This window comes from Channa argus, chromosome 6 (assembly GCF_033026475.1).
Source record: "Channa argus isolate prfri chromosome 6, Channa argus male v1.0, whole genome shotgun sequence".
In the NCBI taxonomy this organism is placed as follows: Eukaryota; Metazoa; Chordata; class Actinopteri; order Anabantiformes; family Channidae; genus Channa; species Channa argus.
Genome location: NC_090202.1, coordinates 14,456,835 through 14,482,470, shown reverse-complemented (window position 1 = coordinate 14,482,470; position 25,636 = coordinate 14,456,835). Strand labels below are relative to the sequence as shown.

The window sequence follows — 25,636 nt, the reverse complement described above, 5'->3', positions numbered from 1 at the left end:
CAGTGAGCTGGAAAAGATGGAAGCTTTGTTGATTTAATATTATGGAGCTTCCAGTGAAGAAACATTCATCTGTTATGTGTTCAGATTATTTCATGGGTGTGAGAATAGGAATAGGAAAGCGATGCATTTGTTTAACAAAAATTGCTTAATAAAGTCTGTGTATAGTATAGAAAAAGCATCGGAATGTAATGATTCATAAGTTGTAATAGCAAGACATGATGTAATAGCAAGACACAGTTTCCCTGCCAGCCACAAAGTAATGATTATCTTGTCGCGTTGAACTACTTACGACAACATGAAAAGGCCTCTTTGAAATTACTGTTCAAACCCGAAGTTGTTGCATCTTTTGCCAGAGGGAGGCAGTGTTCTCATGCAATGCACATTAACATTCTTCACAGCATCCATTTTGCCTCCAATTCTCTGCAGCTCTTAAGCTGCAAAATGATCGCCAGCCATAGCAGCAGAGAGCAGCTAGTTATCTTGTTATTGATGTGGGAACTTTAAAGGGAAAGGAGGTTGCCACATTCTGTCAGATGAGAGGATGGAGCACAACAACACAATAAAAAAAAAAAGATCTGAGGAATGTGAGAGTAAAAACCTCCTTCAAAAGCTGTGGTTGTTACATTTAAACCTGATACATGCTTGGAAATACCATAAAGTTATGTTTAAGGGAGTTTCAGGGCATTCTGACCACACAAAGTGCAATGATTTTTCTGGTAGTGTGGAAAACTCAAACCTAGTCACAATTCAGCCTGACGTTTCAAATATTTCAACGCCACCTAAACTTGGCATTTATGGTCCCATTAAAACAGAATGAATTGTTTCTGTGCTACATTGTGGCTTTAATTCACAACCACGCATTTCTTCAAGCACACACAACAAAGTAAACCTGCATTTATATCTCAAATAGTTTCCGAAAAAAAAATCACATTCCAGTGTGTGCCAACGTGCGTATGGCGAGCGTGGTTATGCTTTACATGTGTCCTGGCACCATATCAGAACGTCATCTGGTTACGCATTCTGTTTATTCTGAAACTGAACATGCTTTGAATTTATCCTACCACATTCAGCCACAGTAAGGGACCTAGTAAGTTCACATGAAGCGGAGTTTAAAGAATAAAAGCTCTTTTAGCCAGGATCTGATGACAGTGGGGAATTTATAGAGGAGATGTGAATTTGAGACAAAACAGACCACATCATCACATGCCTGATCTTGGTAAATACTTTATATGCAATTGTTTCTTGATCTTTGCAAACACTGTATAGAAAACACTTAACATTTTTTGAACATTTAAAGCGCATCTGAACCTTCAGACAGACATGACACAGTAATCTTAAGCTTCAAAAACATTTTCCCCTCTCTGGCTTGTCCATGCACACCCCTCACCACACTCTACATCACATACAATCCTTTCCAAAGACACACACAGACACACAGCCTCTGCTATCAGGCTCTCCACTTATTATTCACAGTAGGCTTCATAACACTGTTTCTGTATCATATGATGGTTCTTAACATTTTTTTGTTATTTAAAATAGCTATCAACATTTATGCTGTAATATCTTGAAAGTGATACATTTGTATTTACATAAGCTTATTGAGCAAGATTCAAATACAATGTGTGTGTACATACATATGTATAGTCAGATGTAGGTATGTATATGTGAGTGTGTGGTGATCAGAGCCATGTGATCTCTCTGTTTGAGTCACTGACTAAAGACCATTTCCCCCGATAGTGTCCAGTCTGTTCAGTACAGCTACACTAGGAAAGGAAAACAGTGGAGTGGAGCTCTGATGAGCTTCTGCCCCACAGTGGGGCCTCAGTAACTTGGAAAGGCGGCACAGGGCAGTAGACCAAACTAGTCACTGACTCACTCCTTTACAGCTTTTTGTGATAGCATGAGGAGATCATGGGAGACTGAAGTGACTGGAGATGCTGTAAGGTGCTCACTGCATGTTGGACTCATCATACATTCAGCAGAGGCCAGGAAGTGTCAGTTGTTATGTTAGATGGCTGTGAATGAGGAGTCCAACAACCTAATTTACTGGCACATTCAGACTCCTACTCAAGGTTTCATTTTATAAGAGATTAAAGTAGAGAACCGTGGCAAATGGTCACAGTACCATGTCTGATTTCAAAATGCCTCCTTAAGTGTCAAAAACGGATGCTTCCGAGGAGACGAGAAGTCTTCACTTGCAGCTAATTATGTAACCCCAATCTTCCTCCTTCCTCACCTTTTGTCTTTCACACACAGAGATGCAAGCACTCACATGTACATTCATATACACAAAATACAGAAGTAAGCAATTACATCTACACATAGAGAAAAAAAAGTCAGGCACACACACATGGCTATGCATACACACTGAGATCCGGGTAAGAGATGAAACTAATGTAAGAGAAAAGTGAGGCACATAATCTGAGAGGCAAAATCCGGCCTGAATTTTGGTATTCTCAAAACACTAGTCAGACTTGAATGATTTAGGTGTTGAAGACAGGCCCCTTCGTTTTCAGCTTAGTGAGAACTAATAAAATAACATCTATTTAGCACCTATATTCTCCAGGTGCTTTTAACATACTCTTGGTATTTAAGTACCTATTTAACTGAGACAGAGTTGGAAGCTCTGGCTCTATCGTCCACATCCATTGCTATGCTGGCAAATACTTTGGGAGTTGGACTAAGGTACCTCAGTGATGATATGAGTAGTGCTTAAAGGCTTAGCTTTACCTTCACATCTTCATTTGCCATTACCAAGATCAAAGACAATATAACAGATCCTCATAATCAGATCCACATAATTAAAAATGTAAAGAATTTACGCCAAAAGTTTATAAATTCTGGGTTGGGACCTGAAATAGGTCATAGGCCTGCTTCTTTTGGGTCCCTGCATGGCAAGAGTAGCAATAGGTTTTCATGAGCTGTGAGCTGAAGTGAGAGGAAGAGGGAGTATACTTTGTTTTGTCCATGATGAAAAAGCTTAAGAACCACAAGTAGTATCTCTGCGAAGTGCAGGAGTGACAGTGGTTAAAAATTAAAATGGGAATGTTGAGTCAATCTCTTGGGCATTTACAGGGGTGCCTGAAAGGCTCCTGTGGCTCTTTGGGGGCCATTTATTCAAAGTGGCAGCACTTTGCTATACCTGCATGTAAATGTAGGTCTTTTGTAACTCCTTTTCCCATCTACCCTCATTTATAGTATTTAGAAGCTATGTCATTATCCTGGGCATGTTGGTTTATGCGGTCAGTTAATTTAATTCCAAATTGATTACAGAAAAAGATAGTCAGAGAGAATGCGAGAGAGCAGGTAATCTGTCCATCCTTCTAGTCACCCCTTGTTCTGCTAGGATGGTGATCAGGAGTTTAGAGGAGTTTAAGTTCAACCGTCATCTGGAGTCGAGTCTTCAGGGGTGGAGGAGTCCTCTGCAAAGTCGTCTGACGAGCCACTCTTGTGGATGCGTCCATCGCTGCGCATGCTGTGGAAAGTCTTGCGAAAAGCCTCCATCATTGAGTGTGCCAGCTTCTTGGCCTCCAGCTTGCTTTCACACTCCACGGCGTGGCAGTCCATCTGGTAGGACAGGTCGTCATTGATCTCCCGGTAGATCCAGGCAAATACATTGGGTCTGATGCTGTGGTCGGCTGTGCAGTAGGCGATCCGTGCCACCTGGTAGGTGTCCATGGTTACTGAGGCCTCGCCGTGCTCATCCAGATGGTGAAGGCGCACTTGAAAGGGCCGAATCTCTAGCAAAGAATTGCCTGTAGAGCAGGTCCCCTGCTGCTGGGCTAGGGCACGACGCTCCACTAGACCAACTACTGCTGACTCTGTGCAGCCAGAGAGGAACTGGGTCCCAGAGATAGTCACCTTACCCAAGTAGGTCACCTGCAAGAAAGGAGACACACACCTAGTTTAACTATATAGACCTCTGTGCTTAAAACCTCAGTTTTTCACTATATACTGTTTACAGAATGCAAATGGATAAAAATGGAGACCAAAATATCAAAGTACATTTAAATGTGAAAAGCCTGTTTAAAAACACAGAGTCACTAGAAAAACAAAATCCCGCTGTTTCCTGTAAAGTTGGGCTTCATTGCTTCCTGAATTGCTGTTATCAGTATAATTTAAAAAAACTTCCCAAAGTTATAGGGGAAAAAGAAAAACAAGGAATAAAAGTAAAAACAAGCAAAACATTAGAAATGAAATCAAAAGAAACTGGGACGATACATACTCTAGTGGAAAGATCAAACATATTAAATAATGGAAGCAGGTTTCTTATAAGAGAACATTTAAAATATGTTACAGAAGCAGCCTGGACAGCGTTAATGAGTAAAGTCTCCAAAAATACCTGGGTATTAATTGCAAATGCACGGTCATCTTTTGTCACCATCGGGGAATTATCGGCAGAGCACAAGAATATAAGGAGTCAGCAAATTCAAGCCAAAAATCAAAGATATTTTGGCTCAAACTTACTTAATGTCTCAAAAGTCAGCATTTAAGTTTTAAACTCAATGTAGATCCTGACATGTCCTCAATATAAGTTGGCTCGGACTGGAGTAATATGTATATATAAATCTTTTAGGTGCCAGTTACAATTAAAGTATTGTACATCAACTGGAATTGGTGGACAGGAACTATGTACGAGTATCTTACAATATTAAATTTCATATTGCAGTAGCTAAAAGAATAACTGTAAATCATCTGCGTAAAAATGAAGCGGAAACATCATGGTTTTGTATCACCTGAATATAAGCAAATTTATCACTGGGCAGACAATTGACTGACGGGGAACACTGCTATTAAATGGATATGGCCTAAAGGACATTCAGGTTAAATATTGGTTTGAACCTGACAGAAATATTTTGGTGTACATAGAAAAAGGATTTCACCCATCAACCCTGAACTGTTCTACAGCAAGGTGAGGCCTGTATGGCCCAGTCTAACAACAGCATACAGATCCCTTGTTAATAGAGGCCAAACTAATCTGAAAATATGTTTTTCTGGGAAGTAGAGCAAGTGTCAACTTGAGATAAGAGAAATCAACAACACTGACTGTGAAAAACGAGTAAATTAATTTAATTCCGGATCACCTCAGGCAGTTTTCAATATTAATGACATTACTGTAGAAAAATTGGGAGAAAATGAGGTCAAATTAATTCCGTATTAAGCATATATTTTCAGGTTAATTTACCTCGACAACTGGGGTGATTTAAGTGGCTTTATGTAGAGAGAGATGTGTTTTAAGGGCTAACTGTTGCAACTTTTTGTAGTAACTATGCTAACATGCTTAAGGCTGTTTGTATGTTAATACCCAAAAATTTAAAAAACTAGCTGTGGTGCAACACATAATACCATAGTAATGGCAGTGCATTCCAGGAGAACAATAGCCTGAAGAGATAAGGAGGGACAGGCAGAAAGAGTGAGATAGACTTAAGAAGAGAACAAGTTTTCTATGGGTCATAGCCAATTGGAGAGCGGTCCAGGAATAATGGCTGACTTGTGCACTTTCTCTACATGGTATTCTTTATGGCTTTATAAAAATACACAGAGGAGGAGTCTGCTGTGAGTCAAACACTCCGACTTTTCACTCCTGTCTATGTTTATACTTGGGTAGGGGAATACTTTGTGCTCTCAAGAGTTCATTACAGCTGGCTTACATGCAGCACACACTTGATAAATAACATTAGTGCAATGTTGGAGCATTTAGCAAAGATGTGGCCTGCATTTATATCAGTGCAAATCAGGCCAATCTGTGATGTCAGCGTCAATAACAGAAATCTGAGTAAACTATTATATTTTATGCTTAATTATTTAAAAAAAAAAAAAAACTCCACTCAGAATGGGATCTAAAAAAAAGCATATAGATGAGTCAGCCAATCAATTAACCTCTGAGTCCACCAGTTAGTTGGATACACAGTAGGGGAGGGAGGGGAGTTGCGGCATTGACCACAAACGTAGACAAATAAAACAAACCTCAGTATTACCTAAATGCCCTGCTTTGTCAAACTTGTTTGTAAAATCATGCATTCCCTGTAAATCCTAAGCTGCTGGTGTCCACAACAGCTCTTTCCATCTAGCAATATAAAATATTTCATGTAAAATGGAGATTCCCTAGCTTATGTCAAAATGTCCAAGAATTATTTGTGGTGAACCCGAACCAAATACACATAAACACTAGTGTCCTACTACTCTGGCAAACTGGCCCCCGGAATACACCCAATTGCAGAACAACACAACATGGACACAGTTTTCCTATAGGCAACCGAGATTCAGACATTGGAAGCAGCTGCCTCCTCGTGCCTGGTTCTCATTAGTGGTGACTGTGGGGTGGGACATACGCCTATTCACCAAATCTATCATTCAGCTCTGTACCACAGGTCTGCAGAAGCAGCCTGCAGGCAGGGCGGTTTGCTATAGTTAACCACACTGACACCCTCTTACAGCCAAAAGGCGGTCAGTCACTCAGCCAGCCAACAAATCCAAAGAGTGTGCCAAGATACATCAAGCATCCTTACTGTATGTCAAGCAACAACACACTCATTATAAACTTCTATTCTCTCATGCTCCTATTTTGATATTGAGTTACTTGTTTAAACAGCGATCATTTTCACTGATTGCTTGCTTCCTCACAGAATAAAAGGCTGACTGCTTTGCCAAGTTTAATCCTTTAAAGCGGTTCTGATTAAGCCAGTGTTTTATTCAATCTATATATTTCTGCTCTACTGCCTGTTCCATTATTGTTGTTTTATAAAATGAGGAAATGTTGTAGTTAATGTGCCTGGTTAAATAATGTTCACAATTTAGGTTGAAGAGCCCAGAGGGCTTGGAGAAGGGTTGTAGCAGCCTGACAGTCAGACTGAATCCCGAAAATGAAGTACTTATTCTGGTCCTGCCATCACTTTTTCCAAGGTAAAGATACAGTCCTGTTCTAACTTCTCATTAGTAGCTGACAGACTTGCTGACAGTTAGGTTAGGTTAGGTTAGGTTACAGAGAGGTATAAAGCTGTATTTGGATGTCTGGAAGGAGAAAATGAGAAAGAGACTAACCTAGTAGACAGATGGAGAGAAAACAAAGGGACAGAAGACAGAAGGGTAGAACAGGTGACTAGGGACAAACAATCACGCTTTATTAGCAACTTCGGAGTCCAAAAACAAACCATTTGTTCTTAGATAAAGCACACTGGATTATCAGACCAGCAACAGCTCTTGAAAGAATGAGATAAACTACATAGTATAAGACAGGCGTGTCTGTGTCTGTGTGTGCATGTGTGCGTGTGTGTGTGTGTGTGTGTGTGTGTGTGTGTGTGTGTGTGTGTGTGTGTGTGTGTGTGTGTGTGATGTGGATAAAAGGATTAGTAAGGAGTGTGTGAGGTGAGAAGGTTACCGGACTTGCTCAGTCTCACTTACATGTGTAAGTGTTTGTTTCTTCAAAGTTCAAACCCAAGATGCATCTCAAGGAAATCGTTACATTGCTCGAGAAATAGAATGAAAAGATTACAGCTAATAAAGTCATGTCCATAATAAAGAAATACCCATTAAATCCCTTAGAGTTTCTTTTGATTTGTGAAGAATTAATCATGTGTTTGAACTGTGCTGACATTTTTTCCCTCAGGGCTGAGACAACACTGAATCCATTTACACCTCGTAGTAAAACATGCTCTGAAGGTCAATTTAGCATCTGTAGAAGAAAGGTGAATGTGTGTCTATTTACTGTATGAACACACTGATGCACAAAATGTCAAAGCGTATGTGCAGCTTACTAGGTTTGGCTGCTGGTTAAATATAAACAGGTTCTACCCTTCTGTAATCTGGATAAAAACTTAGTTTTTTATTATATTGTGTCGAACACATTTTAAACCAACCACAGACTCATGATTAATCCGTCATTTTTGCAGCAATGTGCTGCAAAGTATTTAGCAGCCAAACTTGGTCTTAAACATTTTAAGGATGCCTTGGGATAGAAACATCATCTCCCCAGGAAAAACTAGCTCTGTGAAAATAATGGACACAAACTAGGTGACTGTGCTCCCTGGAGTCAACACGGCAGGAGACACACAACTATAAACTATACACAGCAACTATAAATCTACTGTAGTTGCAATAAAGTTCATCCTCAACAGCATTCATTCAGTTACTGTAGACCACATATAAATACAGTCCTTATCACCCACTACAAAAAAAGTGGGTCTTGGGTGTGAATTGGGTAAGAAAAGACAATTTTTACCATGTTATTGAGTAAATGGATCATACAGCATGAGAGGAATGCTGCAGTATTAACAGAAAGCCTTTTTCCAGTCAGCCGCACTAAAGAGGAATGGATTAACAGTGTTTCACAATAGAAAAAGGGGCACATGAAGACAAATTAAATAAACTGGAGGGCACACGCAGCACTGCTTGTGCGTCTTTGTTACTGACACAGCTCAAAATTAGTCCGATTTTCTACCTACATCTCCTTTTTATTTTAAATATATCAAATCTTTGAAAATTTTTAAAATACACTGAAATTCTACAGAATACACATGGAAGTGGCAAAAAGTAAAAAAGGCACACAAAAACCCAAACCCCTAGCAACTATAAGAACGCGGTTCTGAAACTGAGAAGTTGATTTAATACTTCCTTCAAATGAAGGAAGTATAAAAATTAAAAATAAAAATCAGATGTGAAACCATCAGAATTCAAAAATGCACTGTTACAGTGTCAAACTGTATACTGTCATACGGGCTGCATCGTGTTTTGATCTGTGGGCAAACATTAAGGAAAATGATATAGGCAGAAAGAAGCCAAGGAGAAAGACGTATAATAACATTAAAATTGAAAGCAAACATTTTTATCTACCATCTGAGACCAGCTGAATGCCTGAATTAAATACAAGGCCTTGAAGCAACAACACGAGGTGGTTCTGTGCACAATCTGTGTGTCTGGAAGAAAGCAAATTGCTGAAATGGATCTAAGACAAGTTAGTGGGTGATTTAACAGATACAGAATGTGTGTGTGTATCTTGAGTGTGTGAGTGTTTCCAAATGTACAAATCATGGGGTAACAATTGGGACTATCAGGACCCACACTGACTCAGTCGTAAAATCTCCAGACAGGAGAAGAGACATGATTCAGTTTTGACACAGCAGAAATGAGCCATTTCAGGATCTCTAAGCCAAACTATTTATGCCTGCATGAGAACTCTGTCGCTGTTTGTGCAGTGCATAGGGCAACTACTTTCCCTGTAGCTTTCTGCAGATCAAAAGCTAGATCAAATTAACACACCAGTCTGTCCATCCGAGACCAGAGCACATCTGCTGTCCTCTGCTCTGGCAGCCTGTTCACCAGTCCTCCCAGTGCTGGCAAGTCAGGCAAGCGCCCTAAATTGTTCCAGAGTTTTACAGAGTTCTCCCCTTTGTTTCAACTTTCCACATGTTTCTCTTCTTTCTCTGAAACTTTGTCTGTTAATTAGCTGTTCCACTCTTCTCTTTCTATCTTCACTTCTATACTGTTAAAGTGAAAATTCTGATTATACTGTATGTGAGGCAACACACACAGAAATAAGCATCTGTTACAGGAAGGCCTTGGGGGCTGCATATGAATTATGCTACAGAGGATAAAGGGATCCGGGATTGACAGAAAAACAGACGACAGGAAGGAGGAGGAGGAAAAAAAGAAATATACATGGATGTCAAATTGAATTTAAACAATGCAATTGTTTACTGCTACAGACGAGAACGTAAATGAGAAGATCTTCGTAGGAGAGCGGCAAAACAAAGAAAAGGAGTGAGAGTGAGAGGGAGGGAGCATGGGTAAATATTTGCATGTGTGGGGAGACATGTGGACACCATTACTGACTCTTGCTTTGAGGAGCTTATTGTCCTTTTTTATTCTCTTGCTGTGTCCTACCTGTATATTGGGCGACTCTCGTGGACTGCAATGATCTGCAAGACACAGCTGATTTACTGTAATAAATAACCGGCTTATCTGCTCGTACTGCAAAACATTAAGGGTTTGGAGAGAAACACTTGTTCACGTTCTTGCTGAGTATTAGATGAAAAGATTAATAGCACTGTCAAGTTTGTGAGTCAATACAGCCAGCAACCAGTTGGTTTAGCACAAAAACAGCAGGAAATTGCTAGTCTGGCTCTGACCAAAGGTGAAGAAAAACCCGAAACCAAACAGCACAGCCTAAGTTCACCAATGAAAAACATCCATACAAACACATATAAAATATACAAAACAAAAAGTATTGCAGTTTTGCAAGTGGTGAGTTTATGTGTCTATTTCTTGGCTATAAAAATAAAAGGAAACATTTCTTATTACTTTCACACTTTGACTTGTCTAAGAGAAAGTGTGAGCTTTAAGAGTGCTAAAGTAGTTAGAGGAGCTACAATAGCAGTTTGCTGGTTGTAGCTTCTTGTTCACCATGCACATATGTGAGTGGCATGAATTTTCGTAATCTCTCATAAAGGCGGAAAAGCCTGATTCTGTTTGTGTTTACAACATTTTAAAAGACTGAACGTTATTGGAAACATACAGTGTAGCATAGAGTATATACCAGCACAGTCAAGACTGCTTTAAATACATGTCATTACCAATGTTTTCTGCGTGTCGTGATGAATGAGGAGAACAGGTTTTAACATTTAACTTTTTTTTTTGATGAGTCACTGGACACAAACCCAACAATTCTTGAAACTGTAAAATGGGAAAATGACAAATAAGAAACAGACTGACATGCAGCGAGGGAGAAAAAAACATTCCGTTATGGTGGTGAGAATACTCAGAAAACCTGATACAAAGTAAGTGAATGCAAGAAAGACAGGAGAAATGAGGGATACACAGAGGGAGACAGGAAAAACATCCGCAACCCAGCGAGTTGGTGGGAAGAGACATAGAAACATCCTGGTCCATGCACGCACAACACATACCGTCTGTGTGTCTGTCTGTAACAGTGAGTTTGTATTTGTGTGTGAACACACGCATCTGTGTTTGTGTGTGTGTGTATGCAGGGCAGCTGCTGTTGGATCCACAGCTGGTTCAGCTATCAGTGCTGAAAGGAAGAGAGACGATGAGAAGAAAGTAAGAGGAGGTTTGAGAAAGCAGGGAGGAGGAAAAGTAAGAGACACACAGGGGTTGATGATACCTGTCTCTACGGAGAGACTTTAAAAACGAGGCGAAAGAAGAAGACAAAAAGAGACGGGACTGAGAGTAGACGGCAGCTGTTGAGAGAAGCAGTTTGGTCCTTTTGGTACAAACAGTAAGCAACACCGCTTGAACTTGTTTCAGCATTGGGCTCTCTCCCAGACACTAGTCCAAGGACAAACAGGTGGTGCAGACAAAACACATATCACTCAATCTGTGCCTGTTTATTTTTTTGCCCCCCATGTGGCCACATTTTGTTCCATCCAAATTCATTTTGTGTTCTTTTCCAAATGGCATGAGATGAGATGTCAGCGTGAAAATACAATGTTTTTTCTCTCTTTTTCAAAAGCTGACTGTTTGGAAACATATCAGTTTGAATCTGGCAGTGAAGATCGTGATGCTTGGTTGCCAAATCTAATGAAAACACCAGACATATTCAGTAGTGGTTAGCGCTGCTGCCTCACAGCTAGAGGGTCATGGGTTCACCTCCCTGCCCAATTGCGGCCTTTGTGTGTGGATTTTGCATGTTTGTGTGCTTGTGTGGGTTACCTCTGGGTACTCTGATTTACTCCCAAAGTGCACAGACACGCATGTTAGGTCAACTGGTCTCTAAATTGGTGTGAATGTGAGTGCCCATGGTGTCCTGTCTGTGTGTGTCTCTCTGTGTTGGCCCTGAGACAGACTGGTGACTTGTCCATGGTGTACCCAGCCTCTCGCCCTTTGACAGCTGTGATTGGCTCCAGGCACCCCACAACCCCAAACAGGATAAGCGGTTACAGATAATGGATGGTTGGATAATCAGTACCCAAGAGAAGGCTTGAAACATTCAAAAAGTCAACCTTTTAAGTTATGAAATATGAGTTAACACTACGTTAAGGTCAATAGGAGCGACAATAGGAGAAGTTCATATTCAATGTAGAGCTCTTTTGACATACTGTATTAAGATTATTCAGGTATGGTATGGTTTGATATTTGAATGTAAGGTCATATACAAAAAAGTCACAGCACAATTAAACACAACAGTGCCACTGTCAGAGACAGGGGTTCTCCCACAGTCGGCCTGTCTGGATCCTCCGACATAACTGGGAACCCACTGCTTAGAAATGTAGCATTCCTGAGGAGGTTGTTAACATTCCTCTAAACTTACTGAATCAGCACAGTACAGCTGGCTCCGCTTGCCATGGCATGCAAAGATGGATGGGAGTGCTGTGGGTATTTGCTTGTTTGTTCCGGGGGGTGGGGGTGGGGTTAGAAGGATCTGTATGTGTGTGTGTGTGTGTGTGTGTGTGTGTGTGTGTGTGTGTGTGTGTGTGTGTGTGTGCGTGTGTGTGTGTGTGTGTGTGTTTGTGAGTGAGAGAGAGAGAGAGAGAGAGAGTAAAAAAAAAGTCTGAGTGTTTCGATGTAAGTCAAGTCAGAAGCTCTTCAGTGTATATGAAAGACACTTTCACATTCCCACCCTGCTATAGGGTAAGATCACATTTTTACATTGAACATATTCACTTTTCATTCTAGTGACACAAGTGTCAGTTACTTTTTTGACTCCTGGAGGCAAAATATGATCCCACCCACACATATTTGCAATGCAAATGCAAAGGGCTAATAATCTTTATTTTTCTTTAAGTGTACTATTCATGCCAGGCACATACCAATACTCTAACTGGTACACAAGAGCAGCTTAAAACTAGAAGCTAAAATAACATATATTTGACAAATAAATCGTTCAGGTCTTTGTAATTGGTGATAGTGATGGAGACAAAGAAGGAGATGATCCAAGCAAACTCGAGCTTTTGGTCTGTACTGTCTTTTATCTGAGAGGAGCCAAACAGCCTGGGTCAATCAGCTGATCTGACAGAAGCCCTGCACGGCAGCCCAGTCTGGCTCGTCCACTGATGAGCAGCAGTGCCAACTGAGACAACACACTAAGTAACCCGAACCAGAATCCAGACAGTTTTCCAACACCTCTTCATTCTAGCCATACAAACACACACATGCATTTTAATAATTACTTCAATTATGCCCACAGTCCAAAAAATAGTCAGCATAAAGTGTTCCTTTTTCTGTTTGGCCCTTATGAAGATTAGGTGTGGAAATTCCACATATGCATCTGCAGTAACTACAGACACAGAGGAGTACATTACTATGTCCCAACTTTACCCTTTCTAACATGAAAAGTAAGGATCCCTACAATCGGATTGTCTATCTGTCCATCTTCAAATTCCTCACTAACAAAACTATAGATATATTACTGTAACTAGACTGACAAAAAATGCTGTAACTAAACTTTAACACAGCAACACCAAGAAACCAAAGCTGTATCTAGACGCAGAGCATCATTCTCATACCAAAGTAATACAATGCCTACCTTTGCACATGCACATACCTGGTGCTCTCTAGTAGAACAACATGCGCTTCATTAGCTGTAAGCACTGCCGTTTTTAAGTAGTGAAGACATGACCCAGGAATGTCTATGCAACTTAAGAGATATGCAACAAAGTTATATAGTATAGTTAATAACAACCAAGAAATGTTTATCTTTAACACACACTCACACACACACACACACACACACACAGGAAAAAAATGCTGATACAAAGGCTACACTCGATAAGATCACAGACATACTGTACTCACATCCTGCAGGGTACTGGCAGGATATTTCATCTCATCCTGGAGGCTCCTAATCATCTAAATGCTGTCACTGTGATTTCTGTTCTCTGTTCATGGCAGGAGAAGTGGAACATCAGAAAACCAGTTACAGAGCAGAAAGCCTCTCTGTCTGACAGATTAGATAAAGACATGGTACAACTACCTTGTCCTGTGCGGCAGAATCGCATACCATCACTGGTTTGCTTCCACTCAACCTGACCCTGAGCTCTTAACTAGCACTATAACTGACAATACACCACATAGGCCAATAGGTCATCTCCTGTCAATGCTAATTAACCTAACAAGTTTGTGTTTCTGTGTTAACTTTCAACGTTTTTTCTTGGTATTATGAAACACTGTAAAAGCTGCTAATGCACAAACAGAAAATTTCAATTTGTATAAATGCAGAAGACTTAGTTTGACTAGCCAGGGATCTGCAGCATCTTATCAACTTCAAAGGGACGACTCAAGAGAAACAAGAGCAAAGAGTATATGGTTAGTGCAATTCCTATATAAACAAAAAAATCAGGTTTATTACACGCATTTGTAAAGTGGGAAACGAATTAAATTGAAAGACAACAACATTTGAGCACTCTCTAAAGTAATTCCACCATGACTGCATGATTTCAGAGGTGGCGTGCCTGTAAAGTGCTCTGAATGCATTTTCTCAATGGATGTGAAGTGGACCGTATTGACAGCAGCAGGCCAGGCAGGGCAATGAGAGGTGGCCTTTCATCCTTGCTAGCTGTTGGCTTTGGCAGGGAAGACAGCAGCCCTCAGCCAGCTATCCTGCCTGTCTGTAGACTAGGAGCACCCGTGGGGCTGGGAGAAAATGAAGTGAAGGAAGAAGGGGATGAGAAATACTGTAAGAGAGATGGAATATAAAACAGTCAGTGAGGATAATAATGCAATATCATATTGTAATGTAACATATAAAGGCCAAGCATGGAAAGAAGCATTACAGGACTGCAAAAAGAACCATCGTTGCCCGTTTGCTCCTTCAAAAACAAAATAATGTGAAAGCAGAGGTGTTGAGGCAGGTGGGCAGACAGATATGCAGACAGGCAGGTAGTGACTCAGACAGGAAGTTACACAAGCCAACAGATGCAAGCAGCAAGGCAGACATACTTGCAAATAAGGAGGTCGCAGACAGATGGGGGGAAAACGATTTATTTATTTTTTTTATGTGACTGAATAGCTGTAGTGGTATCCATGGCAACATGACTTTAGTGTTCTAAGTGGAAAGAGCAACGAGTGGCTGCTGGGATTCAGACTAGACAGAGAGGGATCCATAATCCAGTTGTGACCAACAGGTACCTACAGTAGGTGATACACCAATATTTATCTTCTAAGTCGAAGTTGACTGTCATTTTGAGTGTCAGTGCACACATGGTACTTAAAGTCACAAAGTCACTCAAATCTGTTGATGACCAAAACAAATCGCCTAACAGTTTTTCGAAGTCTAAAAAGTACTGTACACCACACTCACATCTCCAGTCTCACTTGTGTCCCATAATTCAGGTATTTTTATGTTTGACTGGGTCTTTAAGATCCTGCAACATTTATTATAGAGAAGTACTGTAAAGAGGAAGTGTGTTGGCTTTATTTCCATTAAGGACATTTAGTGTAGATGCTTACTCTTTAATTCTGGGAACTTTCAGAGACAAAATTAGACTGTTATGGAACAACTGTGGTAAGACACTGTTTCCTATTACATGAAATATACATGAAATACTTTCCATCAGTGTTGCATTTCATAGAAAAAGCTGATGAGAAAATTAACAAGTAAAATGTTATCTTGATGGTCTGACTGAACTGCACTACTTTGCTGCTTTCTAGGTTGATAAAATCTGGCACAATAAAATCAATCAATTAATTTAAGAAACAGAAGAAGGCAACAAGGTCACTTTTATGTAGACATAAAAAAAAACATCATCGTAATTGTTTTTGTCCCGTGTATGTGTGTGTGTGTGTGTGTGTGTGTGTGTGTGTGTGTGTGTGTGTGTGTGTGTGTGTGTACGCGTGTGTGCCCACACTTAAACACAAATCTCTCTGTGTGTGTCTGCAAGATCATCTTTCTGACTTTCCCTTCATGTTCACATTTGAACCTCAGGAGTTTTGAGGAAGTGCTCATGATTTAGCTTTTCAAGACAGTACATCGATAAACACAGCATTAACGTTTATACCTGATAATGTGTCTGTGTGAGTTTCTGTTAGCACGTCTGAACGATGATCTAGACACAAAATTGGTTTATTTGAGTTTGGTACAATTGCAAAAGTTGCACTCAACAGTTTTTTTCTGACACTGCTAATGGAGCAGCATGACTGACCAACATTTAAAAAAGGTACAAAAAGAAATCCTCAGAGCCACAAAACTAATTGAAGTTGCCACGAGTGCCCACAGTCATCTCAGTTTATTTGTTATGCTTACAGCACTGTGGCACCAGACAGGCAAATACACAAAGACTTGGTTGGAAGTGTTATGTGTAATAACAGAGCGTAGCTGCTATTTTAATCTGTAGCCCTGTTTGTTTTCTATTTTGAGGACAGAGAAAAGAGAATAGGCTGCAAGTCCAGCAGCTCATTGGATCTGACACAGAGAGAAAACAAACACACACAGACTTGGTGGCCACATACGAACATTTGAGACTCCAGAAAGATTGTAAAGGGTATTAAGGATCTGATTTGGACACAAAAACTTAAGAAAGTTTATTGGGCTTAGTCAGGCTGGAAATGAATGTAACTTGTGTGTGAAAAGAAAAGGAAAAGCAGTTGGATTATGGCTCTGCTAACACTATTATACGTAGGTTTACTAGAACAGAACTAGATTCATGGGATTATCAGAGTCGTGTGATCCTACCTTGTATCCGACATGGGTCCTGCTCTTTGTGAGCGGTGTGGTGGAGCAGAGCTCAATGGCCTCGGGCTCATGAAAAATCACTGTGGGCAATGGCTCCTTCTTCAGCGTCAGCACATTTAGCTTGGTCTTCAGCATGGTCTGAAAGTGCTGATGAAGAAAGAAAGAAAAAAAAAACTTACCCTCAGTATCAGATCGCTGTAAATCGAAAGTTTAACAATAGTAGTTTTTTTTTTCTAACACAGGTAGAAGCTGATAAAATGGAAAAAACCTGCATCACTGGCAATTAGTTTTTGGTCATTTATAAGTGTGAGAAACACAACAAAATATGTTCCTGCTCTCAACTACAGAAATATCTACATACACATCATGTTATGAAACATTAGGCCAGAGAATGTGTTCTGTTAAATTATCATGTACCCAAATAATGCAATACATTTAAAGTACATCAAGCTTGTGTTATGTTTTAAATGTTTGTTTCATACATATCCAAAAGATTAGTGTACACACGCAACTTTTAGGAAATTTAAGGTATTCCAGGTTTGTCCTGTCACAAGCACACACACATAAAAAAATGGTGGTGAGAACTGGAGATGAATCCAGGAAGAGAGGCCGTGTTTATTCTGTTCAGCTAGAATGTGAGAAGTAGATGAAGGGAGCTGTGAGCTGCCTGCTCTCGTACCACAGTCCAGCCAGTGTTTCATGAACCCGAGAAGAACCACATGGCCGGTCTGGCCATGTGCGCAAGCACCCTGTGGAATTTCTGGGCTTCCTCAAAATAGCCAAGACAAAACTGAGCAGCTAATGAAATTATCACTTCCACAACTGAGGCAGAAAAAACAGCTCTATGGTATGTCTGCTGGGCTAAGTGTGTGTAGCTTGACTTCATTTAAAATAAAGGATCTGAAAGGTCTGCCACATTTTCTGATATTTTAAATCTAATATTTTAAAATCATTTTTTGCATGTCTTGTGTGTTTCTTTGCATCTTCTCTAGATGACTGTTCTTGAGTGGATGACACAGTTTTTGTTTAATAGGTCGATGGAATACATTTGACTAGCTGTGCTTTTCTCAGGAAGAAACAAATAAACTTTACATGCATGCTTATATTCTCATTTGCATTAGTAATATAATTTTCATAATTTAACTTTATTCACTGTCTGCAATGCTTGACCAAGACCACATAAAAACAACACCAAATAAAATAATGCGAAGTTCCTCCTTAAGTACAGATTACTTTTGCAAATGTTCCCCATTCATTTTTTCCTTCACTCTTTGGCATTTCATTAGGTTTTCCTTGCTGGACCTGCACAATGTCAATTTTTTGTGCAACATTTTCAAGCGATGAAAACAGTCAATCCTGCCAATACAGGCTACCATCAATCTTCATTGTTCAGTTGCTTTGCTTAAGCCAAAAAGAACATCCATGTTCAACTTCAAAAAACAGATTTGGTGTCAGTGTTTAAAGCCCACATTAATGCATTAAATAATGGTACTTACATATATTACTCATATTGTTTAGTCCCCCTCATGCTGCCCAAACTGCTCTGAACCGATACCAAAATATCAGCAGCATTTTTTTTAAAGTCCTGTAAGGTATTGGGGTGGGGCGTCAGGGGTGCTCCATAGATTAGACTCCCATGACTCATTTTAGTACCCTCTCCTTCTCAGGTAAACCACATGAGACACGATCGGCCAATTCCACATAATGTCAAAGAAAATGCATCATTCATTCATCAGAAGAGGTCACCTTCTTCCATTGCTCCCTGGTCCAGTTCGGATGCACCATGTAGGCACTTATAGCAATGGACAAGAGTCAACATCAGCACTCTGACCGGTAGGAGTAGCCCTTCTGTGGGATGGGACCACATGGACTCTACCCTTCACTCCCCATGTGCATCTATGTGCTGTGGTTGGTTATTGACTTTAACTGTCAGGGGTTTTTATGTTGTTGATCAATGTGCTCTGCCTTATTCTTACTTTTCTTGGCAAATTCTTGACAAGTGGCTGTAAAACATTAGTATTTATACTGCATTATGTTAGTACAGCCCTGGTTTTCTAACTGATTTATTCTCTTTGTCCTCACCTATGAATTAAACAAATTAGATTTTGGGGTCTTATTTGCAAGCACTGTCTTCATAACATTTACCCTTAACTAATGGGTCTAATTCTGTGATGATGTCTCATAGTACAACACCCAAGCTGTTGAAGGACAAAGAGGACCACTGGGAGCCCAGGCACACTGACCAAAGTGGACCTTCTCATTATGAAAAGAATAATAAAGAGGGGGGGGGCTGTCAGGGATGAGAAGGATAAGAAAGAAATAGAGGCAGATGAAGGAGAAAATTAGAAAAAAAAAGGAAGATAGAGTTGTAAAAGTAAAGCCACATGTGTGTAAACGCTCGCTGACCTCCGCGTCAGCACTTTACAGCTTCCTGACAGCGGCTCACATTCCTGTGGTTGGCCCCGGTACAGAGCGAGACAGGGGAGAGGGGCCTGTGGCGAGCTCCCCGACTCCTCCATACCCCCACCAGGAGGAAAAGGCCTGAGCGGAGGGACATTTTTGGAATAACATTGGAATTCTACTGATAATATTTTCACTGCATTTTAATGATTTTTTTTATTTCTCAAGACCCAAACGTCTCCTCATAAAGATACTGTTGTTACTGATTCTATTTTGGATTCAGGTAAGTTTTCTGTCTCCACCATCAGAACAATGTGGGTCAGGTTGATTGCGAGCTGGTTATAAGACAAGAGTCTGTCTCCACTTCCGATCTAAACAATGGCTGCTGTTTCAGTAGACCTCAAATCTCCAAATAACGGTTCTTTTCAAGGATTATACAAAATGTCAATGACATTGATCAATGACATTGATCCTGAACAATCACTCAGGGGTCTGAGCTTCATACATACCTGTTTTTAATAAAATCTTCTCTTAACACCCAACACCTCGTTTGACATCAGGTCCTCGGCATCATTCCCTGCATTCTCAGGGTTCCATTTGGAATTTTTACTAACATCTTTAGACCAACTTAACAATTTGATTGTGGCCCACTTCTCACGTGTCATTGTAAAGGTAATGAGTCTATCCATCATGTTATTTTATTAGATCTGGTCTTTATTTAAAATGTATTACTTCCACAGTTGACATATTTAGACTTGCTGTATATCCAATGTAACTGTTATTGCTCAGCTGAGACATTTACCGTCAAAACACCAAAGTTCTACATGTGTCACTCTAACACTGAAAGCACCAACACTGACTCACTGTTGCCTGCACACGTCAAATTTGTGTATTTACAGGACAAAGAAGTTACAATAATTATAAACCATGTTACAATATACACTGCAAAACATTTACCGTGCCAATCAATTAATTCGATTTTATGGATACCAAAGACCCATAACACATCACATTTAACTTTCTCCAAGTCAGTTTATGATGAAAATCAAGTGTTATCAAGCGCACGCAAGACTCTCCCCAATAAATAATTGTGCATTAACAAATATGCAAGTCTGGAAGAATAAATGAACAACTATTTCTACAAGAAATCAAACAGACAGACTTTGGAGAGTGTCTTGTGGAATCTGCCTCCTGCAGTGATGAGCTTAACAGGTCACAGATGGAAAGTTAAACATTTGGACCCCTGGGGGACTAGTCATACAGGTCTCATGGTAAGACACCATGAGACCTGTGAAACAAGTTAAAAACAAGCCTCTGCCACACCCTCTGATATATAAAATAGGGGTTATACGGATGTGATCATGACAAAGCCGGCAAAAACAGCTGGAAGTAAGAAGCCAGCAGGAGCAAATAGGATATGTGCGCCGTGTCTAAAAAGCATGATAATCTGAAGAAGTGCACGCCTTGGATACACAAATAGCTACTGGTTTGTCCCAAAAACTCAAAATGTGGTTAGTGATATGACATAAAATATGGTTAGGAGCTTAACACAAACCTCAAGACCAAAAACAGTTTGTCAACAACATTAGTCTTACTCATGTGCACACACCACCCCAGACACACACATGCAGGATGCCCTAAGATGAAAGAGTGTGTAGAGCTCAGTAACAGATGCTGTAGGTCTGCTGGGTGCTGTCAAAGAGCACGACAGCAGGACATTAGTGTTATCAGGTCATCTGCTCCTCATCTTGTCTTTTCATTTTCATCAGAAACCAGAATTTGTGTGTAGAGTCAGACATGTTTTACTGTACAGGAGCAAATTAATTTTAACACTATACAAGAACAAAACAGCATCCAGTGTATAAATATTCTCTCAACAGGATGAGAATTAGATTTCCTTTCTTCAGCTTGAGTTGCAAATTCACTGGATTCATGAATTTTCTTCTCAGAATGGGGCCAGATTAACCAACACGTTGAGTCTTTCCAAACAAAGACTTTACTTTTAAGCTTAACAAACCTTGCGTTAGCTGGTACTGGCAGGCAGCTTTTTCTTGCCCTTGATGTTTTTTTTACTTTACACTCCTTTACACATGCACATACACACACGCACACACTGTTCTTTCTGTAATGATATTGGAGTATGGTGTGGTTGACAGGTACCATACTACAGAAATCTACTCGGCATGTGGTGGCAGTATCTTCTCAAAGCCAAAAGTAGGATGACCTCCTCCAGTTCCCTGCATGGTAACGACTGGGTAATGTAACGTTCTTATCTGTCCCTCTATGTGTTTACAGCCTCCCCCACTGATCTTTGGACAGTTTACAAGAGGAAATACATCTGAATAGGCTCAGCTTTGAGGAGTGTGGGAGGTCACTACACAGAGGTAAACCTGTTTTTCATAACTGTGATTGGAACGCCAGGGCGTGTGGGAGAAAGAAGCTCAATAATTGGATGTTGTTATTGGTAGGTTAGTTCTGTAGACAGGAAGTGGGTACTAAAGTACCCAGACCTCAAAAGCAGTGGGTGACAATCTGTGGTTTGCAGTGTAAAAAAAAAAAAAAATCAACAACTTTTCACCTAAACAATGAACCCACTGCAATATCTTAAATTGTCGTAGCTACACATTGAGCAATGGGAAGGATCAAACTTTCTGTCAAATGCAAATCCATGAAAGTCTTGAAAAATTGTAACTTCCACAATCAGGTGATTACGCCCATTCAGCAAACATGAGGAGTCAAACTAGTGCCGAACGCCATTTGTTTACAAGAAGGACCATGCACTGGCTTAAAATAGACTGCCAGAGGAACCATGGGAATTTTGTGCCAGTCTACTCGAGGATTCCTTTTGCCACCGAGGCCTCAGTCTCAACAACATAGCTGTGGCTACAAAACAACCTCAGACAGACAAAGAGACAGACAGATGGACAAACAAAGACATGGCCACAGCAACAAGATGCACAGACAGTGGTTTTTCTGACCACATTTGACATCAGTCAGCTAATCTACCCGTTTGGTCTACTACTTCATCATATACTCAGTCCTGTTTGTCAGTGTCACTGATAAAATGTCAAAAAGGGGAAACAATGGCTAAAGAGAAGGAACCGCTGACAGGAGGAAAACGTGTTAGCCCTGATGATACTTTTGTAGGCTTAACCTACTTGCTAATTTACCTTTCAAGTGTCTCACTGCATGTGTGCATTTGTGCCCAGACCAATGCATATTGTGCAATCTGTTGTTGAACTAACGTAGCCTCTGCCTGGAGAGAAAGGGGCTCGAAACTCATTGAGGGATGTGGTCAGCAAGAAGTAGGAGGGATGGGGAAATGGACATAGAGAAGGAGAAAAACAGACGCAAATATTTGTTTAAAAACATTTCTGACTTTTGATGTAAAAGCAGCTTTTTGTTGCTTATGAAACGACCCATATCTTCTCACCCCCACCACCTCCAACTATCTCTGTTTTTCTCCTCCTCTTCCTGCCTGAGCGTGAGACAAAACTGCAGCAAGACATCAGGTGTTGCTATGGCAACAGAGGACAGCACAAGTGAGAATCATATGGACGTATGCCATAGTATATTAAAACAACAACACAGATGATAATAAACACTAGCAATCTCAATCAGCAACCTCATGGACTCAGCTCCAGAAAACTCAACAATTACAGACTCAAAAGAGGTAAAGCATAACAAAGGACTGTTGTTGCCATGGTTACAGAGCAAGCAATGGCCAGGTATTGCAATTGTTCTATAATCACTTTTTTTTTAAACATAGGTTGTTCTCATTATACAGTTATAGTAGGGTTACTATATGCTACAACTTCATTTGACAAGTAAAGTGTTAAATCAGTATTCTGTCCATTTGAGGAATATCTTTGCTATGTGTTTTTATATACAAAAGCTCTAGAATCTAAATCTCAAATTTTCCACAATATAACAAAAGAAAATCCTATCTGTTGATTCACTGCCAACTGATCAACTGCCACATGGCACTGTAAAATATATCAGTTTACTGCTGATGTGTGATGTTGAGGGTTTTTGGTAAGATGCAGGAAAAGGGACACACTAAGTGACAATAAAATTGAACCATGCACAATCTCACAGTCCAGGCAAAACACCTGTGCTCACTTCTGCCAGTCACTTTGAATATTAAACATGTAAAAGTTGTGGGCTGAAGATAGTAGTAAGAATGTCAATGTCCACTGAAGATCTAAGTCTAAGCAGTGGTTCTCAATCCTAGTACTTAATGACCCGTGCTCTCCCTGTTTTCCAGTTAAGCGTAAACTACCCACTGCTGTAGCTCAGTTGGTCGAGCAGTCATCCACAAACCACAGGGTCAGTGGTCCGACTCCCAAGCCTCCTGGCTACAAGTCAAAGTATCCCTGGGCAAGACACTGAACCCCCAAGTTGTCCCTAGTGTTTGTCGCTTTGGATACAAATGTCTGCTAAATGACTAATTGTAATTGTATCTAGAAGAGAAGTGGGAAGACACCAATTCATTTTGATGTCACCAACTTCACCAACATCTAAAATGGTATATACCAGGTTCTGATTACCTGAACTAATCCTGCTGATCAGCAGTGGGTAGTGAAGGGTTATTTAGAAAACAAGCAGAGCAGGGGTCTTTGAGGACCAGGATTGAGAACCACTAATCTAGCGAATGTATTGGACAGGCACACTTCATTTGGAGCAGGCAGACTATTGCTACTCAGCACATAAATGGCTTGTTTTATATAATGTATCAGCTGATGCGATAGAAAAAGAACAAACTTAAATTATTTCAACCTTGCACAACATGTGGCTATTTTCCTTTGAGTGTGGCAAGTGCGTGACTGGAACGACTTACTCATACATACTACCTAAATGTGCTTAGAAGCAACACTCTCCGGAACGTGTCACGCACAGTGCTGACTTTATGGCACTTGTTGAGCCCGACACTCCAAGTTTATCCAAAATCTCAATGCAGAGTTCGACAACACGAACTCAGTAACAGGTCGTCACATATAAGTCATGGAATGTTACCCGTGGTTCTGGAACGCGGTTGCTAGGCGACGCGTAAAGTATCATCGGGGGTCGTTACCAGTTCCAGCTTGCTTCTTTTAATGGACTCAAGTGTCGCGAGGTCATGCAGATGTGTGTTTACCGGAGTTCATTTGCAGCTGCCTCTAACAAACAACACATCGGTTTTAATAATAATTCGTGATTCCATCTCCTTGACGCCTGGGCAAAAAAAGGGGATTGTGCAAGTCCACTTGGCAGACAGTCCAGAGGCCGACATCTGGAGAACATTACGTCTGCAGGCTCGGTGCACGGCTTGCCCCTGGATATCAAACTACGTGTCATTAACGGTGTTTTTTCCATTTCTTAACAGGTCACAGGCGGCAGGTTGCTGACCAGCGCCTGCGTTCTATCGATTTCACAAAGGCACCAAATGGAAAACAGAGATAAAGCATCCAGATGTAGCAAGATTAGAGAGAAACAGGGTGACAGGAGCAGCAGAAGGCCTGCAGTTGCACATACAGTAGTTTAGTGTGAAGGTAGTTACGTGCGGCATGAATCAGGCCTGTGGTCCACTTGCCATTTTACACACTACAGGAATAAGCTTCTCATTAGGCATTTTAGAAACAAATAAATCTCCAGTGGTGGATTAGCACAGGAATGCAGCTGGGGTACTAAGTGTTGCACGGTACTCCGGCTTGCGTAACGTGAATGAGTGCATTCGAACGCAGCACCAAAAGGGAGTCACAGGGACACAGGTTTTAGCAGAAAATGACTGTTTAAATTGATGGAACTGATTCCTAAGGTTTAAAGCATTAAAGCCAATGACTGTGCTCAAAAACATCTCCAAAAGCTTAGGAACCACTGAAAATCATTACAGGCTGGATCCATGCACAACACGGCTCCAAGGGTTTATTTGCCGCTGCCCTGTCGACAATAAGCGTTTCACACATGTACCCGTATCCTACCTGCAGTCGCTCCGACGCGGGTTGCCACATATTAGCAGAATCGAAGTCTCTCCGTCTTCACAGCGTGTTCTCCTTCCGTAGCCCGCTTCACATCTGTTCGCTTCCACGCCGTGCCTCGCTGTCCCCCTTCTATCTGGACTGGTCGGCAGTGAAAGATGTGTTGCTCCGCCTGGCTGTAGTTAGCAGAATGGCCAGGAGGTGGAGGTACCTGTGGGCTCCTGATGCCGCGTTCATGTGCTTTAAGGAAATCGTGCATTTAAATTGTTCTTCATATTTAATGCCTGGACAGGCTGGGGATATCGTTACGTATTATTTAAGCTGTGTTTTTGAAATAAGACCCAGATGCAATTTAATTTTATATGTTGAAGCTCTTTTATACTTTTTGAATAAAAAAAAACTCATCTTATAATACACTAATATTTCAATATAAATTGCTTGGCTACAGTAAAGTTAGCTGTTACAACAGAAACGTGTCCTAAATACAGAACCCAGTTTTTATATTTATTTATGTAAAATCTGTATAATGAACTAGATGCTGAAAGACATCCAACAGCAGCCTTTGAGGATTCAGCCCCTCAGAAGCTAGTCATCAAACCAGAGAAAGAACGCAGTTCAAGTGGAACTTATATAAAAAACTAATATAAACTGCTTGACA

At 40.6% G+C, this 25,636-nt stretch overlaps 1 protein-coding gene across 1 annotated transcript; it reads right to left on the bottom strand.

The window, feature by feature from the left end:
* Positions 1 to 1,208: 1,208 nt before the first annotated feature.
* Positions 1,209 to 25,150, bottom strand: pid1 (phosphotyrosine interaction domain containing 1). Its single transcript, XM_067508523.1, has 3 exons — positions 24,982 to 25,150; positions 16,622 to 16,768; positions 1,209 to 3,879 (listed from the first exon to the last, which is right to left on the bottom strand). Exons 1-3 carry the CDS (start codon positions 25,009 to 25,011, stop codon positions 3,379 to 3,381), a joined length of 678 nt encoding a protein of 225 aa, XP_067364624.1. The 5' UTR covers positions 25,012 to 25,150; the 3' UTR covers positions 1,209 to 3,378.
* Positions 25,151 to 25,636: the final 486 nt, after the last annotated feature.